At 39.7% G+C, this 18,940-nt stretch overlaps 1 protein-coding gene across 6 annotated transcripts in view; it reads right to left on the bottom strand.

Annotated features, from left to right (window-relative positions):
- The window catches only part of FAT1 (FAT atypical cadherin 1), a 168,288-nt gene that overhangs the window by 79,497 nt on the left and 69,851 nt on the right, over positions 1 to 18,940 (bottom strand). The window contains exon 4 of one of the 6 annotated variants that reach the window (XM_054031033.1): positions 478 to 1,142. The exons of the other annotated variants lie outside the window; for them this stretch is intronic. Within the exon in view, the coding sequence (XP_053887008.1) occupies positions 1,087 to 1,142 (56 nt within the window). The 3' untranslated portion in view covers positions 478 to 1,086. Of the gene's footprint in view, positions 1 to 477; positions 1,143 to 18,940 lie in introns of those variants that run through there. 6 annotated transcript variants of the gene reach the window in all.

Here is an 18,940-nt window from a genome sequence, read left to right as displayed (position 1 = left end):
TTGGGGTCACTAAAGTCAGCAGATACAATACACTGGGAGGAAATCTGATTAGTGAGGTGCTATTGTTAAAATGGTTTTAATCTGACAGGGCCCATCCTTTTTCGTTGTTTGCTTGTTTTGTTTGTTTATTTTTCTTATAAATTCACCAATATGACTCTGAAACACAAAAGCATAAGCAACCAGTGTTGATGTATTATGTCCCACCACTTTTTGTTTTGCTGAAACATAAACAGCCATCCAGTAAGCAGAGAGTACAATGATCAAACTTTAGTCCTAGAATCGTGCGGGCATTAACGATGATGCTTTTCACAAATACCAAGTAAATAATTTACCACCAGGTTGACTTGTGCAGAAACAGAAGGGAAAGTTTTTCTTAAAACGATCATTAAGAAAAGGGACAAAACTGATAGACGTGTAAATGTAACATTTATTTCCTTAAGAGAATATTACAAACTATGGGAAACTAAATCTATCTTTAAAACCAGTACTTTAAATACACACATCTCCATTAAAATGTAGATTTTAATTCACATTCAGAGAAAAGTCTTCCACTCTATCCCTAGTTTACCCCATTGTGCCTAAATATATGCATGTGCTCTATGCTCACACTACGAAAACTTTCTTTCTTGGAGTAATGAGGTCCACAGATCCATGATGTTGGATCTTCACTCTCTGCAGTCTTGGAGGCAAACCAAACCTGTTAGTGGCAAGGAAGGTATGGCTCCCACTCCAAGAAACCAACAGTTGTGACACTGTCATAGTCTAGAATATCTCTAACCATTCTATATTGGTAAGGAAAATTAAGCATTAAGATTAAATAGAACAATCCTCCTGCTTTCCTTGAGAGGCAGAGTCGCTGGTTAAGATTCTTCAGCTTTTTCTGTCTTTCCTGCAGTAAGAAGCTTTGTACAGCACAGTGTCTATGTACATTGCGAGACAGGAAATGGTGAATAAGAGATGGTGTTAATTATGTCGCAAAACCATGGCTCAAGCAGCAATCTTATCACCTGGGTGGTGCCATTTATAATTCTGATTCTGGATGATGTTCAGAGAAGGAGCCTTACTGTCTGAGAGCAGCTATTAGTACTACCAGACGTTCCATAAACGTTTGCAATGTTGTTGCTGAACCAAAGAGCAAGGACCTGCACAATGAACAAAGCACAAGAAGCATTTATGAGACAGCTGAATTGAGATATGGAGAGAGACATCCTTCAAGTCAATGAAGTCGATGGAGGCAAGTGTGGATTTTTAAGGTCCGCATCTTGAATTTTAATTTCTCCATGAATCTGTTCTGATATATGAGGCTGAGAACTTTGACAATTTGTGGGAGAGGGCAGGGGATGGGGAACAATATGGAGTAAAGGTCTTGTTTCTTCTACAGAGAAGGGACAGGTTCTATTGCTCCCATCCAGAGAAGATCTAGGATGGCTGTTTGCATACTCTGACTATTCTTCTTCCTTAAGCACGTAGGACATGTGATTTCTGTTGGCATTGCTTGTGAAAGCCCACAGTGTATATAGGGCTTCAGATGACAGTTCACATTTGGGTGTTTTTTTGTTGGCCTGATGCCCCCAATGGTTTTCCATGGCCAAAGGAGAGGACTGAGACATTGCCTATCTGGAATTGGCTGCTTCTGAAGGGTCGGCATATAGAGAAGGCCACTCTTTTCAGGTAAATGTTTCTCCCAGTTACCAAGGCAAAAGCCCCACTTATCTTTGTTAGTGACACTAGTATATCTTTTGACTGGAACACACTGAGGAACCATCTGTCTTTACAGCATGGAAGCAGGGAGAAAGAACGAACTGGTGGGCCACAGGAGCAACCCTAGCGATTTTCCGGGGGAGGTCAGACAATCTTTTTGGTGCCTCCCCCACGCCTACACACACACCCTCAGTGGCCAAGCAAAACAACCAACCAACCCACAGCCAGCCAATCAGCAGAGAGAAAAACAAAACAACCCAAGTGGCACAGTGGTATGGCAACTTCGGGAAGATAAGCAACTGCCCTACTTGCCTGCCCATAGAACTGGCCCTGTGGGACAAGAGGCCTCTTATTGTCTGCTGGTTCTTCCACATCTGTGCTGCTGTCTCTCTCATTACTCCATAGCTATCAGCTGGGGGTAGGAGATGAGGCATAGCAACCTGCAACTGGGAGCAATAACCGGGAGAGTAGGGCCTGCTGACCCACAGGAGCCTTGACAGCCAGATACTTTCCCAGTCCATTAGGTATGGCAGGAAATCACTCTCCCACTATTACGACTTCCCAGGATGCATGAAGAGGGCAGTACATTATGGCTTGTCTATGGCACCTGCAGATCTCATCAGCATAGCTTACAATACTGAGTCCATTCTTGCCTGAAAGAGTCTACCCTCTCTGAGTTTTTATTATTATTTTCCCATTTGATTCTCTAATGCTGACTTGGAATCTGGCCTTCTTCTACAAAGGAGGAAGAATTCTTTGTTTGGGGGGGATAGCGTATGGGGCGAGGGGGGTGTATGCATCCCTAGAGGAATCAGAACGTGTCTATGGACTGCTTTTTTCTGCATTGATTTGCCATGCTGTACTCTGTAAGGATGAGCTGGGAAACCCAGCATGGCTGCACTATGTGAGGGTAAGCAGGGGAACCCAGTGTAACAGATGGCAATTTCCTGTGATATCCTGGACAAATCTGACTGAATTAAGCTTAAGTATTTCAGAAGCCCATTGTATTACAAAATGCACATGTTTATGTGCAATTGTATGGAACTTCTTTAGGATAAAATATTGTTAACTTCAAAAGGCTATGTTGAACCTATGCTGATCACCTGTTACACGAGGACAGTTCAAAGACACAAATTGGATTCTCCAGAGACCAAACAGACAAAAAAAGGATTTTTGAATAAAATAGCCTGATTTTAAGCTGACTCAGACCCTTCGTTTTGATTCAGCAAGCAGACAGGACTGTCTGTTCAAGGGGAGGGTCCCATCCTGGGGGAAAGATTGGAAGGACTGACAGCAACCAGAGCCTTGTTGAGATGGGGAAGAGGAAAGCATAAGTGCAGGTTCTTTTATTGTTTTAATATGTTTCCTCTATAATGATTTTACCTTAAAAATAAAATATATTTGCTTAGAAAGAGCTGTGTAGTAACTTATAACTACACACGGTGTACTGTCTCTGAGGAGAGAAGTGAAGCAGGTCTGCTTAGGCAGACTGTCTTTTGATGGGAATAACACAGTGAAGGCAGGGAACTGGTCAGCCTGGTAACACCTCAGTCTAGTGGGACAGAGACACAGGTTCTCTGCCAAAGAAGGACAATAGCTAGGGACCTGGCAGTCTGAGAGTGGGTGCCCTTACTGGACCACTAAGCGGAAATACAGGTGTAGTTGCCCTGAACTGTAACCCCAAACATTGAGTATCATCTGGCCTGCTGCACTCTGAAAATTTGTATGGGTTGAGGGAAACGGCTTCACTTTGTGCCTCGTAGGTTATGTCTACATTACAAACTAGGGGTGCGATATCCTTACTCCTTTACTCACTCTTTTTCAGGTAAAAGTTTCTCCCAGTTAGATACACCCAGTCCGTGACCACCAAGGCAACAGCCACACTTATCTTTGGTAGTGACACCAGTTCTGAGAAAGAGGAGGTTCACATGTAGGCTTGTGCTGGAATGGGACCTAATGGGAGCTTCCAAGGGAGATTCCTGGACAAGGCCTGAGCATAGGCTGATGCATCCTGGGGACACTGGGCTCCAACCTGAAAGGTTCAAAAGGAGTTCTTGGCCTGCTTGCTTGGGAGACAGAACTGGGCTGAACTGCTGGAAAGGAGTAGCCCTGAGCCACTTAAAGCGTGAGGGATGGCCCCACTCATGCTGGTCCTGGGGGACCACCACCTGAGGGGAATTTTGCTGCAGAGGTGCTGCTGCTGCCGCCGCTTCCCCAGAACTCCTGCCTGGGAAGGGAAGCAACAGGAAACTCTTCCCCTGCCAGAGCACTTGAAAAGGGCTTGGGTCTCCACAGAATAAGCACAGATCTCCAGCCAGCTACTCAGTGAGTGGGGAGGTGCAGGAGCCAGTTTCTAACTACCTTCCTAATCCTTCTCTGTCATGCTGGACTCCATATGGGTGGTCAGAGGGCACACAGTCCCACAGACAATGAGGAGAAAGAGAATTCCCTCTGCCAATAAAGGCAGACCCCCACCACCCTCTTATTTTTCTTCTGCTCCTCCTCAGGGAGTAGCTAGTCTGCCAGCCTGCAGCAGCAAAGGAAAAATTGATGGTTTCTCAAAGATGGAATCATGCCTTCCCTGCTACTTAATGAAGGTTTGGTCTGCCTTCAAGGCTGCACAGAGCAAAGACCCAATGTCATGGACCTGTGGACCTCACTGTGAATTAGAATGCTCTATAAACATTAAATAATACCCTATTAGCAGAAAACAAAGGTAGTATATGTTAGAGGCACACAGAAATCTCTCTCAAGCACAAACAGCATGGGGCTTCCTCTGCAGCTGCGGAAAGAGACGGCGCAGAAGTACCGGAGTTCTGCTATGTGGAAGGTGGGGAATCTTGTACAGAGATAGACCACTCATAGAGAAGAGGTCTGCAAATAGGGCTCACACCTCTCAGAGTTCAATGAAACGGGGGACAGGAGCTAGTCTGGTAAAACCTCAGGTGCACAGATTTAATGGAAATTCCTTATTGGAGTCTTATATTCTGTAGGGGATCATAGATCACTCAGACAGGCACATAGAACCTCACTAGATTTAGGGCTGCCCTTCACAAGGGTTTTTTTTTGCACAAGTAAATTACACTGGTGCAGATTCTTAATGTAAATGTAAATGAACTTAAACCAGTCTAAATTGCCTTTAAATAGACATAGCTTAATTTGGTCATTTAAACTGATATAACTGCACTGGTGCAAGTTTTCTAATATAGGCAAGTTTGTAATATTGAATGGTCAGGCAGGGTCGCATTTGTGTTCGGCGCTCAAGACAAAATGCTCATTTAGAGAAGTGTTCCCTCTCTAAATTTAATTCTTTTTATAGTCCAGTAATCATAGAAAAACTTTATTGAATTATCATGAAAAATTTTACACATTCTCTATAATGTAAAATCTATTTTAACATAGAACAGATTGGAAAACCAATAAAATTGCTCTCTCTTTTATGGGGAAGGGAGGATTGTTATGTAGTGTTGAAAATAGATATCTTGGTTTTATAAAGTCTTAGGGCTCCTATGTGTCATCAAGGAGTATCAGATGTGAAACAGCATAAAGGTATTTAAGAAGCCAACTCAAAAGAGTTCCTCCTACACAAGTATTCAGGTCTTCAGCAGTCGAGGCAAACAAGGCACGTTACAACAAAGCTTAAACTTGTTCTTCATAATAATTTAAACAACAATACTAGCTGCCTATTTAATTTTAAAAAACAGCAAAAAATATCCACCTCCCTTTCCATTTCTTATAAGGAGTCTTGAAGTTTAAATCTCCTCAGGGTGATAGCTATGCTTGCTTTGATCTGCTTCGCTCTTGGAAGTCCAGGGGATCTGGGCTGCTGGCCTCGTGCTGGGGTCCCCCTAGGGACAGCTCTGTCTGCCATTAGGGATTTTTTTCCCCCGAGGACCCCCTGTAACATTTTGCAAATCCCAGTTTGGGAACCACTGGTCTAGGCTGACCTCCTGCATAACACAGAGCATAACTTTTGGTTGAATTAGAAAGCCATCCAATCTTGATTTTAAGACTTCAAGTGACAGAGAATCAATCACATCCCTAGGTAAATTAGTACCATCATTAATTACCCTCACATAAAAATTTGCACCATATTTCCAGTTCAAATTTTTTTAGCTTTGACTTCCAGCCACTGGAACTTGTTATACTTTTTGTCTTCTACATTAAAAAGCCCTCTAGTATTAAGTATCTTCTCACCCTCATAGACGCTGATCAAGTCACCTCTTAACCTCCCCTTTGGTAAGCTAAACAGAGTGAGCTTCTTACGTTTTTCACTGTCAGGCAGACCCCTTGTTGTTCTTTTCTGAACCATCTCCAATTTTTCAGCAACCTTTTTGAAGCATGGACACCCGAATTAAACACAGTAGTCCAAGTAATGGTCTCACCAATGCTATATGCAAAAAGAATACTGACTCTGTACTTCTACTCCTGTAATTCAATTCAATTAACTTACTCCTGATTTACACCTAATTCACTTCCTAAACACTCAGTATCAGAACAACAAATATTTCCTTCCTAACAATTAATAGTTAAGGTTTTCTTCTTATCTTATTCATACATATTGTAGTCAAGAATGATCAAACTGTTTTTCTCTATACATGTTTTTAAAGTGATAGCTTCAAAACCAAATGCAATTAACAGGTTAGTGAAAAGCAACAAGGTTAGCTCCTACCAGTTTTCAAACAACTGAAAAGAATATTAGGCTTTGCCTTTCAACAGAGAAAACTATACTTTCTTTCTCTTTCATTTGGCAGTTATACACTGATGATTTAAAGCTGGTCAATATGTTGTTGCAGCACATCTCTGATTATGAATGCAGGCTGCTGAGTCAAAACTGTGTGTACACACACACACACTTACTTCAGCCTAACTAACCATTGCACTTAAGGGAAAACACAGTAAAAATACCTGAATAGCTATGGTACATATTCAAAGATAGTTCCTTAACACTTTGATAGGATTCTATTCCTCTGACCCAGCCCCCCCTTAAATGTCTCAATATTAATGGTGTTTAAATCTAGAAAAAGCGGTTTCCAGTAGCTTTTGAGTGAAGTGCTGAACGAGTGGACTATGCATATAACTAAATAGTCACATAGCTACTAGCAATGCAGTTTAAATAGTTGCTTAACTTTAAGTACATGCTTAATTCCATCCCTATTCACCAAAGCATTTAAGCATGGTCTAGATAAAACAGTACTTAGTCCTGGCTCAGTGCAGGGGACAGGACTAGATGACCTATTGAGATCCCTTCCAGTCCTATATATCTGTGATTCTATGTGTGTAACTTAAAGCATGAGCAGTTCCATTGTTTTAAATGGGACTTAAGTACAGTATAACCTCAGAGTTACGAACACCTCAGGAATAGAGGTTGTTTGTAACTCTGAACAAAATGTTCTGGTTGTTCTTTCAAAAGTTTACAGCTGAACATCAACTTAATACAGCTTTGAAACTTTATGAGGCAGAAGAAAAATGCTGCTTTTAACCATCTTCATTTAAATAAAACAATAACAAAAAAAGTTTCCTTACCTTCTCAAAAACATTTTTAAACTTTCACAATTTTTTTTAGTAGTTTACATTTAACACAGCAATGTGCTGTTCCCTCCCCACTCTGAACTTTAGGGTACAGATGTGGGGACCCACATGAAGACCCCCAAGCTTATTTCTACCAGCTTAGGTTAAAGACTTCCCAAGGCACAATTTTTTTCTTATACCTTGGATTAACTAACGCTGTCACCATCAAGTGATTTAAACAAACATTTAGGGAGGGCCATTTGGAGGCCTACCTTTCCCAAATATCCCCTCAAGTCCCTACACCCTTTTTCCTGGGCAGGTTTGAGAATAATCCCCTCACCAATTGGTACAGGTGAACACAGACCCAAACCCTTGGATTTTAAAACAATGAAAAATTAATCAGGTTTTTAAAAGAAAAATTGTAATAAAAGAAAGGTAAAGGAATCACCTTTGTAAAATTGGAATGGTAAGTACTTTACAGAATAACAAAAGACTTAAGAACATAAAGGATCTCCCCTCTAGGCAAAACCTTCAAGTTACAAAACCTGGGATAAACCTCCCTCCTCCTACAAAGGAAATCACAAGCCAAAATAAAAGTAAGCTAACACATTCGTTCGCTACTACTTTAATACTAATGGAGTTGGATTGCTTGCTTTCTTGATCTGTCTCCAGCAAGCACACAATACAGACAGACAAAGCCTTCCCCCCTCCCTGATTTGAAAGTATCTTGTCCCCTTATTGGTCCTTTTGGTCAGGTGTCAGCTAGGTTACCTCAGCTTCTTAACCATTTACAGGTAACGAGGAATGTTATGCTATCCTTAACTGTATGTTTATGATATACACACCCCTTTTTTTGGGTGGTGGGGGAGAGGGTGTCTGCTGCTGCCTGATTATGTACTTCCAGTTCCAAATGAGGTGTGTGGCTGACTGGTCAGTTCGTAACTCTGAAATTCTACTATACTTACTTAAATGCTTATGTACATGGCTCCAACACTTAGGACCAGACTCTGCTATTTTCACTCAAGTAGTGCCAAACTCTGAATAGTTCCATGGAACTGTGCAACAAGGTAAAAACAACACATAAATGGGAATTTGTCATTGACTTCAATAGTGACAGGATTTCACCTAATGAGAGTAAAAAGGTAGCAGCCTGGCCCTCACTTATGAGCTTGTGTCATAAAATTAGAAATTCAATAAAGTACAATGATGTCAATGTTTATGAGTGTTGTGTGTGTTGCCATGACAGACTGCAGGACTTTATATATTGGATCAAAGGTCATTGCTTTATCATATATCTGATATTTCAGAGTCACTTGCATTATCAGTAGCCAAAGAATTTCACGTCTCTCTCAGTCAGACCTACCTCCCCGCACTATTTCAACAGTCATCAGCAACAAAGATTTGGAATTTGCTGATCATAGAAGGAAGGCATTAATCATTTTAGTGATTTCACGCAGGAAGTACAGACAGGACCTGCAGCCTCCCAGAGATTAATAATATATGGGCTAGAGAGGGAAAAAAAACAGCATTACACAAACATCTGAAAGTCGGTCAAGCAAATAAACATTTTGAATCTTTAACTTTTTGTATTAGAAGGCTGAAAACTAGGTTGGTGAGTATATTATGGTAAATTGCTCATATGCATCATCAAATGGTAACCATGCAGATTTGAGCACAGCTATTTTCAGGCTGTACAGACTCCCTTTATGAAGGCATAACTCCTTGAGAAGTAATATCTAGACTTAAAAAAACTGTTTCCGCACTGGAATATTTTAGGGCTCAAACCACAAAGGGATTTAAGATGTTTAATTGCAACTACTTTAGGTGCCTAAATCCAAAATTCAGGTCCTCAAAAACCCTGCTTAGCACTCTCTAGGCACCTAAAGTCCTTAGGTGCCTAAATTTCCACTAGTAAATTCCCCTAAGCACTTAAAAGTCTGTCAGTGAGCATATGCACGTCTCTGTCTAAATGCCTAGGCACCTCTCTTATGCCTAAGTCCCACCAGGATCCATAAACTATAGTTCTCCCACCTTTTTGCCAGAGGACCCCAACCCAGTAGGCATGCTCAGAAGTCACCACGTGGATCAGGCCCCACAAAACACAATGCTCGTGTAGGAGTTGCCACTTATAACCTTTAGCCTAGTGGTTACAGCACTCACCCACGTTGTGTGAGAGTCAATTCTCTCCTCTGCCTGATGGGAAGAAGAGACTTGCTCTCTCCCTGGCTCCCAAGAAAGTGCTTAGGCATCTAATTCTAGGAAAGGGTTCAAGCAGAAGGCAACTTTGGCCATTCCTCTCTTCAGCATTACCTATTGGCTACCTGAGGCAGCTCCCCACCCAATGTACTAGGTGTTGTGGCCTCATTTCATAGGTGCCTAACTCTCCTCATGCATTGTATAAGGAGCCTGCGTGCCTAATTCAAGGATGGGGATTCCAGGTGTTGGAACACTGAGTCTAACTGCTCTTCGTGGATCTAGCTCTTAGTGTGAACTGTTAGAATTTTAAACTACAAAGATCAAAACTTTTCTTTCTAAAATTAAATTTTTGTATAAGTAGTAAACGGGATGCTCAGTTTAACTGCAAAGGAAAAGCAAATTAACTGTTCCTGTATGAGGCTCTGTTTAAATTTGAGAAAAAATGAATAAGCTTTGATAAGCCAGACAAAATAATCAATAAGCTTTGATTTTTCATAAACTGTAACTAGGAAATCACTGTTGTGGATTTATGAGAGAAAGAAATCTAAATAAAAAAAAAAGTGGAATGAATAATTTTGTTTTGATAGCAATTATTTGGTTTTACTTGATTCACAGATTACTGAAGGACTAAACAATATTACTATCATTTTGTCTCCACCAAGACTTTTTTTTGTAAACAAAACTTCCCCCAGAAAGATAATGGTTTCTCAACCTTTGGACTGAGGGTAAAAATTTTCAAAAATGCCTAAGTCCCATCAATTTACAATGGAATTTAGGTGCTTTAGAAAATTTTACGCTGTTGTTCAGTTGTCTTAATTTCTTGTGGTGGTTCACACACCCACTCATATGAGGCAAGAATACAATACATCTTAGTAAAGGTGCATAATGTACATTTCTGCAAAAAACATTTAGATTTTCCTGCCTTAAAAAAGTGGGAGTACAAGTGATTAAATTAACAACCTTTAAGGAAAGTTATAAAGAGGACAGAGATCAACTGTTCACAGTGTCCACTGAGGATAGGACAAGAAATAATCAGCTTCATTAGCAAGTGAGATGTAAGTTAGAAAGTTTTTCCTAATAGCTAACTATAAGGATAGTTAAGCACTGGAATAAAATTCAAAGGGATGTTGCGAAATCCCCATCACTGGAGGTTTTTAAGAACAGGTTAGACAAATACCTATCAGCGATGGTTTAGATATACTTAGTCCTGCCTCAGTGCAGAAGGATGGACTAGATCAGGGGTAGGTACGCGGCACACGAGCTGATTTTCAGTGGCATTCACACTACCTGGGTCCTGGCCACCAGTCTGGGGGGTGGGGAGGGCGGGAAAGGAGGCACGGAGGGGAGGCGGGCTCTGCTTTTTAATTTAATTTTAAATGAAGCGTCTTAAACACTTTAAAAACCTGATTTACTTTACATACAACAATAGTTTTGTTATATATTATAGATTTATAGAAAGAGATCTAAAAACATTAAAATGTATTACTGGCATGCAAAACTTTAAATTAGAGTGAATAAATGAAGACTCAGCACCCCACTTCTGAAAGGTTGCCAACCCCTGGACTAGATGATCTCTTCAAGTCTCTTCCAGCCCTCATTTCAATGATTCTACATCATCAACTTAAAAATCATACTTCCTTCTGGATTTAAACTATGATCATTACAAGTAACCACTAAGGCCGTGTCTTCACTAGAAAGTGGTAGCACTTTAAGCAAACCACCAGTAAAGTTAAAGCAATACACACAACCCCGTGGATGCAGTTATATGTTAGTATAAAAATGCTTTAAGCTGATCTAGCTATTCCCACACAGGAAGGGGCATAACTACACTGGTATGTCACCTTTATAAGTGGTGAAACTACATCTACACTAGCGTCACGTCTCCATTAGAAAGTGTTACTGGCAGCATTAGTGCTGCCAAACAGCTGCCAAAAATGCAGTTTTACTTGGCCGTCTTTGCTGCTGCAGTGCATTCTCACAGCAACAGGTTATATCACCAAGGTGTGCTGCAGTTTGGATAGGTATCTCAGTTATCTTCCATGCCACTGTCTGGTGCACTGCCTCGTGGAAAAAATTTCCAGTGCATTGTGGGACATCAGTGTGCCTCTCAGGGAATTGTGGAAGTTCCATCCCATAATATTTTTGTGCTTTTTTTAAGAAAAAGAAATAAATTCTCTGCAGTTCCTCCATTGCATCTTACAGCTTTTTACTGGTCTAACTATTTTGGTTCAAAAAAAAAAAAAAAAAAAAAAAAAAAAAAAAAGGGGGGGGGGGGAGGGAGAGGAAGGGGGAAGAGGAACACCACACACACGGTCCCTCCTGTGTCCACCACAAACCAAACAGTTATACTAGTAAAACTTTAAAGTGTAGATGAGACCTAAGGTTTATGTAACTGAAACTGATGAGTGAAAGAACAAATTTCTCCCAAGTTTTTTTTTTCCAGTTTGCTTACTCTTACTCCGTATACTTGTGCATAGTCAGGTACCTTCTAAGTATTCATGTTTGCTTCTGTTGCTATTTTGCTAACAATACATAATTTCCTACGAAACCTTGGTTTTGGTTGGAACAAGCCTTGGTTTTATCACCACTAGGTAGCAAGTAGCATTGGACTCCTGTTAAGTCTCCTCTCTCCTTGCAACAGTATACTGCCTTCAGTGACATCCAAATCACCAAAGCCACAACCAATCAAAATACCAACAGTCCAAGTCCATTCAGAAATCAGAATGTGAGGTTACTTCCTTTTCATTGTTCTCCAATTTTTTCCTCTTCTTGAGTCATAAGCTCTTTAATAGTACGCTCACAGCTATTTACCCACAGTCTCATGACACCTGGCAAGACAGTTTCAAGCTGTCACAACGGTATTGTTTAAACAGCTACTAAAAATTATCTCCTCCATAAAAATCATAAGGTTTATTTCTGCTAATGCAAATATACACTATTTTACTCAAACAGCAAAATCTCAGTGAGGCCAACATTTTTAGCTGTTAACGTGTAATAAAGTCATGATCAGCTGAAAGCAGAAACATAAAAGAGTAATGATTAAAGGATTAGTTAGTTTTAAGGTTCACTTCATCTGCTCCAGATGTTTTTATACTTCATGATTAATCTGCCATAAAATGTCTGCACCCTAAGTATGGATTGCAGAAGCTTGTGATAAATTCCTCAGGATAGAAAAAAAGACCATACATAACTCTTTGGACTTTTCTGCTCATTGGAAACCTTTGGTTGGTGGATACTGAATCTTACCTTTACTGTAGCTAAACAAACTTGAATAGTCAACTTTTTTCCTTGCATTCTTTAAAGACACCCACCCATTCAACCCAATACTTTTGCACAGTGGAGCCAGCTATCAAGACTTAAATTTGGACTCAGTATTTATAGTGGCTTCGCCCTGCTGTGCAAACCAGTTTATGAACTTTAAACCTGCTATTTTAACATTATTTGGAAATTAGCAATGTCTCGTTTCAGAGAGAAACATCCCAGGCATTTTAAAATACAGTGAGCAGTTTTTCCAAGCTGTGACAATTGTCAGGAAACTTGTTTTGATGCAATTAAACAGTTTTTACCTAGATAGGGAAATACTCCCACAATGTATATTTGTGCTTTATTTTCAATTATAGCACTAGAAAAATGGCAACATTATTGAAAATTGTAAAAACAACAACAAAATAAAAATCTCACCAACTTAAACTCTTTTTGGACACATGACATTTTTACAGACATCAAAATGCATCATGGAACATAAACAGAAAATTTATTACTACTTGAAAAAAATCAATCTTTTGCCAGCTACAAAAGTAGCACAGAAACTGTCTCATTAAGTCTGTCACAGAGATAAGGCCAAATTCTGCTCTCCTACATACTGGTGCAACGGAGCAGCTGTTGGTCCACAAAAATTTATGTAGTCAGCTGCATGAAATCAAAAGATTTCAGGAAAATTATAGTGATGTGCTTTAAGCAAAATAAATTATAATGTGTGGTTTAACATGTAAGCTTCTTAGTACTTTTCTTAGTACTTAATGTACTATATAAAAAGGAACTGCCTTTTGGGAAATAAGACATTCCAACATACCCATACAAGACGTCAGATAGGGCATGCAGGTTTTATATGTTAAGTTATTCTGTCCTATTACAGTGTTGTAACTCTGTCCTTGGAAAGCAAACATTAAAGAGCAGATTTTCATTTCGATTACCTTAGTGTACTCTAGAGTAACTCCACTAAAGTCAACTGAGTCACTCTAGCTTTACACAGAATGATCAAGAACAGAATTTGGACCTAAATGTAAAGAGATACTATATTCAATTTTGCCCTCAAAAGGGCTCATTGCTGATTGGTAAGAGAGCCCCTGGCCTAAACAAGGCCAAAATAAACTCTTTTATATTGGAAATCACAAAGAATGCAGATGCAGCTAATAATTCAGCTGCAGTCCCCCCATCACATTCAATGTTACCACAGTATGCCTTATAACACAAGCAGAGGAAAATAAAACACATTACATGGTAAATATTAATTTTAGAGAAGATGAAGCAGCAAATTACAAAATTCAGTTTGATTTGAGAAGATATTTTAAAAAATGATTAAGAAATGTTATCCATTTTAAAGAAAAATCTCAAGACAAAGGATGAAAATCTAAGCCAGTTTGATTGCATTCTGCTTAGGTGACAAAAACATGTTCCTTTCCATTCTGTTTAAACTACACATGACACGGGGAACACAACTTTCTGAGCTAAATGATTAGATTTTTGTTTGATTGCTTTGCTATTTTTACCTGTTTTAATTGTTTCGTTCTCTATTTATCTGATTTACAGGGATTTCTTTAGGATACTAAACTTTAAACTCACTGCTTCCACTGAAAGCTTTTCAGTGGTAAAAGACGGCTTTCCTTCATCATCTTTAACATCTGCTGTACTCAGTTCCAGTTGAGAATCAGGTCTCGTGTAGTATAGGAAGGCTGTAACTTTGAGAACTGATTGATGGCTTCACACAAAGAAAAGTTATAATATACATAACTCCCTCTCTACTACCAAGAGAAAAGTGGAGAGTTTTCTAAAAGATTCAAAATATGCATATTGAAACAGCAGATTTGAAAGAGACTGTGCCTAGACAGGATACTGTTTCAGTTTCATGAGAAATGTAAGTAATGGCTGGTTACCCAAAATAATAAAAAGAGACGTAAAAATACAGTATTAACCAGCCAGCCTCATAATGAATTTTTTTTATTTTCAGCAAAAAGAATTCCTGTCTTTGAAAGGAAAATATGAAATTCCAAACATTTTGGTGTTTGGTTTTTTGTTTCGTTTTTGCTGGGCTGCCATGAGTTTAATACTGATCTTCTTGAAATTTTCCCTGACTACATATCTAAATCTTTTCAAAATGAAAGAAAAGTTAACCTGAAAGTATAGCAACTCTCTGAGATGGGATTCTCATCCGCTATCTTTTTATCCTTTGATATTCAGAATGGTTTATGTTGGACATATGCGCACTGACAGAAATCCAGAGGAAGCAGGCGTTCAAAATGATATCAGGAATACTCCTCCTGACAGCTTTATAGATTATCTTAAGATTTCTTTGTGTGCGTGCATCACTGCAGGCTATTCGTTCCAGATTATTCGTTCCATATGCATGTTATTAAAAGAATTAATTAAGCAAATTCAAGATTAAGAATTAAAACACAAAGAACCCCAACACTGTTCGTCTAACTTATCCTTGCCTCGTCTAACACACTGCCCATACTTGAAAATGGAACTTGAAGCTTCCCCCTCTCCTCCAGACCCGCTTCTTCCTTTTCATGAGCAAATTTACTCCTCTTCCTCTATTTCAGTGGTGGAATTTCAACCCATTCTAGATGCTGAAAGTTTCTTTGAGGGATTTCCCAAAAGCAGACCCCTAGAATACACACTATCCTAAAGATAGTGCTCTATGCTGCTAGTAGGGAGAGAGAAGGGCACAGAACAATGCCAGATAATGTTTGAGTGTAGAAATATTTCAACAAGACGACTTGGGCAGAAGACTGGAGGCAAGGGATGTGATTTAATTAGGCTGCAACTTTATTCACCAAAAATATCTGGGAATACCTGGCAATAAGTTGTACAGTGCAGCTTATCATCATTTCCTTAATCATTTACACATAATCCCCTACCTGGCTCCAGCCACACTGTAGCTAGAACCCTGTGACTGTCCCCTCGCAAGAGGAGGGTCAGCTCTCCACTGTACCAGACACAAATGCCCCCAAACTCCCCCTTCTTAGCTCCCTAAGGGATGCTTTCCTTCAAATGCTTCTCAAATCCATTTTGTCTGATAAATGTATCCCTTCCATAACAAGAATTTGCACTGAACAGCTGTCACAAGTTTCACTTACTAAATTGTGAGGTTATAATCTAACTCCCCAACAGCACTTCACTGGCTGCCAAATCTGCAATGGGGAAGGAGAAAAACCCCCATCTCACCTTGGTCAATCTGGCAGTGAGAAAAATTCCTTCCCTCACCCCAAGGAAAAAGGGTGATTAGTGAGATGTCCACAGCAAGTCATGAGGAAACTCAGTCCTTTTGCAAATTTCATGGGTAGGGGCTGCCAACCCAATCCTGGTAAATTCTCTAAGGGGAAAATACCCCCCCAAACACACCACCCACCCAGTCTCAGTCTCCTGGTCAGAAAGAAGGGCAGTGCCCTCCTCCTGAGCAGGCCCAGCTGCTTCCTCCTTTTCTCCATAAACTTCTCCTTCATCCCCCTCTACTACCCATTCAGGGGCAGATGGGGGATAGAAAAACTAACTTAAATGGAACAAGAACCCTTTTCCTCCATCATCAAGGACTCACTCCACGGACGCTGTAGTGAGCACATTTTGAAAGCAGCAAAGGGGAGGCCTACATATGAGACCACTTGCTTCTTCCAGCTGGTCTTTAATTCTCAGTGCAAGTCCTGTAACTTGATTGTGTTTGCTCAAATAAAGACAATCCAAAACAGCAGAGGAGTGTTCTCATATCTATGCAAACATGAAATAAATAGGTGCAACCTAACAGAAATCTGTCTTATTTTTTTCTTTTTCCACATGCTTTTCATGTTTTGTGTATACATAATGGTGACAGAATTAAAAAGGTTTCATTTGTCATTTTACCTGTATGTAGGAGATGTTCCCTATACCTACAATGCGGAATATTGCTGCAACATCTCAAAGGTAAAAATCTTAACTGCACCACCGGTACAGCCCAATATACAATACATGTGAGTAAGCCAGAAAACTGAAAAGGTAAAATACCAACAGACGGTCTGACTTTAGCCCTAGGAATAAGAAAAGGAATTACTAAACTGGCTGTGGGACAGAGATGTGATTCAACTATGAAATCTTCTGCAGCTAACACTAAAAAGTCCTCAGCATTCTTTCTTGCTAGGTTTGTCTTTGGATTTCCATCAAATAAAAACTAAAAACAAACATCCAAGCTGAAGCTAGTTACCTGGTTACCTAACCATTTCTGAATAGGAACAAATTTTGTAATATTAAAAACACAAACAGATACATTCTTAGAGCTAGTCAAAGTGATTTTCCGACAAAGGGAAAAAAATGCCCTTTTTGCACAACCAAAATTTTTCTTGAGAAAATTTCAGTTTTACCTAAAATTTAAATTTTCTGTCCGGAAAAATCAAACTAATAGTACCCTGCTAGAGGACTTTCGTCAATTTCACTTTCTGTCAGTGAAACTGACAAAAAGGTTTCCTGTAGAACTGCCAAGCTGAGTGCCCAGCCCCAAACTCTGGGGCTGGAGCGGCAGAGCGCCCAGGCACTCCATCTGCCTGGGTACTCTTCCTCTCCAGTGCTGGAACTGTGGACTCTTTGACTCTCCAGCAGCTAGGCTGGAAGGCTCTTGTCAACTTTACTTATGAAGATCCAAAACAGAATGAAATGGAAGTTTTATTGAAAAACCTTCCCATAAAAAAATGTGGTTTTGACCTTTTTTCCCATTTTGGGGCAAAATGTGTTTCGAAAGCACAAAATTTTTCATGGAAAGGGCTTTCCATTTTCCATCCGGGTCTATACATTGCACTTACAAAAATCAGCTCTGAGCAAGGAGCAGTACTTAGCATCCAACAGGGAAAGAGCCATACTTCAGAAGGGCACAATACTCTCCTTGATTCCAGAGGTTGTGCTACGATTACTACTATTTCCGCATTCTAGCTCAACTCATCTGTGATGGCACCCAATCCCCCTTCACACAAGCAGAGTACCAAGCACATAGTACCATGCCTGCAGCAGGGATGTGGAGTGGTTGCACAATAGTATGGGAACGGGATCTTATTTTTCCTTATGCCTCTGCAGTGCTATTCAAGCCAGGCCACAAGATGGCCTATCCTGCTACAATTTAGAGAGAGAGAGCAATTCTGGGGTAATGGTGTTCTTTCATTTTCTTTATTTTTCTTGCTTCATACCCCATCTCTTTCCTAAAAAGAACAGAGTGGAACTATATTTAAAAAGAAAAAAATATTCGTTTAAAAGACTGCAGATAATGTCTGAAATAAATCTGTCAATAGTCTAGTCACATACCTTCAAACTCTTGATAGTACTTTTATAAAGAACAGTAGTCTTGTGCTAAATTAAATTATCTCTTCAAATGTAGGGCAATATATTGACCACTGTCTGTATGTGCAATCCCCATTGATTGAAATGGCAGTTTTGCAGCCTATTAATTTCAGTAAAACCAAAATTTGGCCTGAAGATAACAAGACTGCACATCTTCATTTATTCCTCTCCCCAATATGTGTCAAATAAGCAACAGCTAATCATATAATTACTATATTCATTCCAAGATTTGTGGCAGAAATGGATAGGGAATAAATCGGCACAATTTGAACAGTTAAAAATCACAGCTAAATGCAATTTTGGTTTTCCAGCAGATTTAGCATATGATTTAACAAAAGATGTTTGATTCTAGTTTTGAAAAGGTTAGCTCAACCAGGATGAAGAACCACAATGTTAAACAATGGAGATTTCCTTTGTTAAAAAGAAGTATATACCCCAATGTAGCCACAGAGCCTTCGTTTCCTCACTAAGTAGTTCTCCAATGATATCGGAAACCCTTGGAAGTTGTTTGCAGCTGTAGCCATTTCCTATTACACTTGGCTCAGTCTTTGAATCAGCCACAGCAAACTGACATTGCTTTGAAGGTTAGGAACAGTTGTAAACTGATATGAGCATGTGACCTGGATGATCTGCCATTATACCCACTGACTATTAGCTTTTTATGACTTCACAATGCCCTAAGGATTAGCAAAGACTAGTCAATGGACAGCAGGATCCTTACACTAAGCATGACCAACATTTTAATCTCATTGTCTGAGGCTAAACTTTTTAAATTAAATCTGCATTATACGGTGGGAATTTACATATGAAAATAAAGGTGGCATTTTCTAAAAAAAAATGCCTTTAATTCAAACATTTATGTGCTCAAATGTTATGCACATTTTAAGGTCCAAAGGCTAGGGTTTGAACTACAGAAGCTGCCACACACTAGCGAAATTCCTATCAGCCTTTTTTTAAA

The sequence above is a fragment of the Malaclemys terrapin genome, chromosome 5 (genome assembly GCF_027887155.1).
Source record: "Malaclemys terrapin pileata isolate rMalTer1 chromosome 5, rMalTer1.hap1, whole genome shotgun sequence".
Lineage (NCBI taxonomy): Eukaryota > Metazoa > Chordata > Testudines > Emydidae > Malaclemys > Malaclemys terrapin.
Note: the sequence above shows the minus strand (reverse complement) of the source record. Positions and strands in the feature narration are given on the sequence as shown.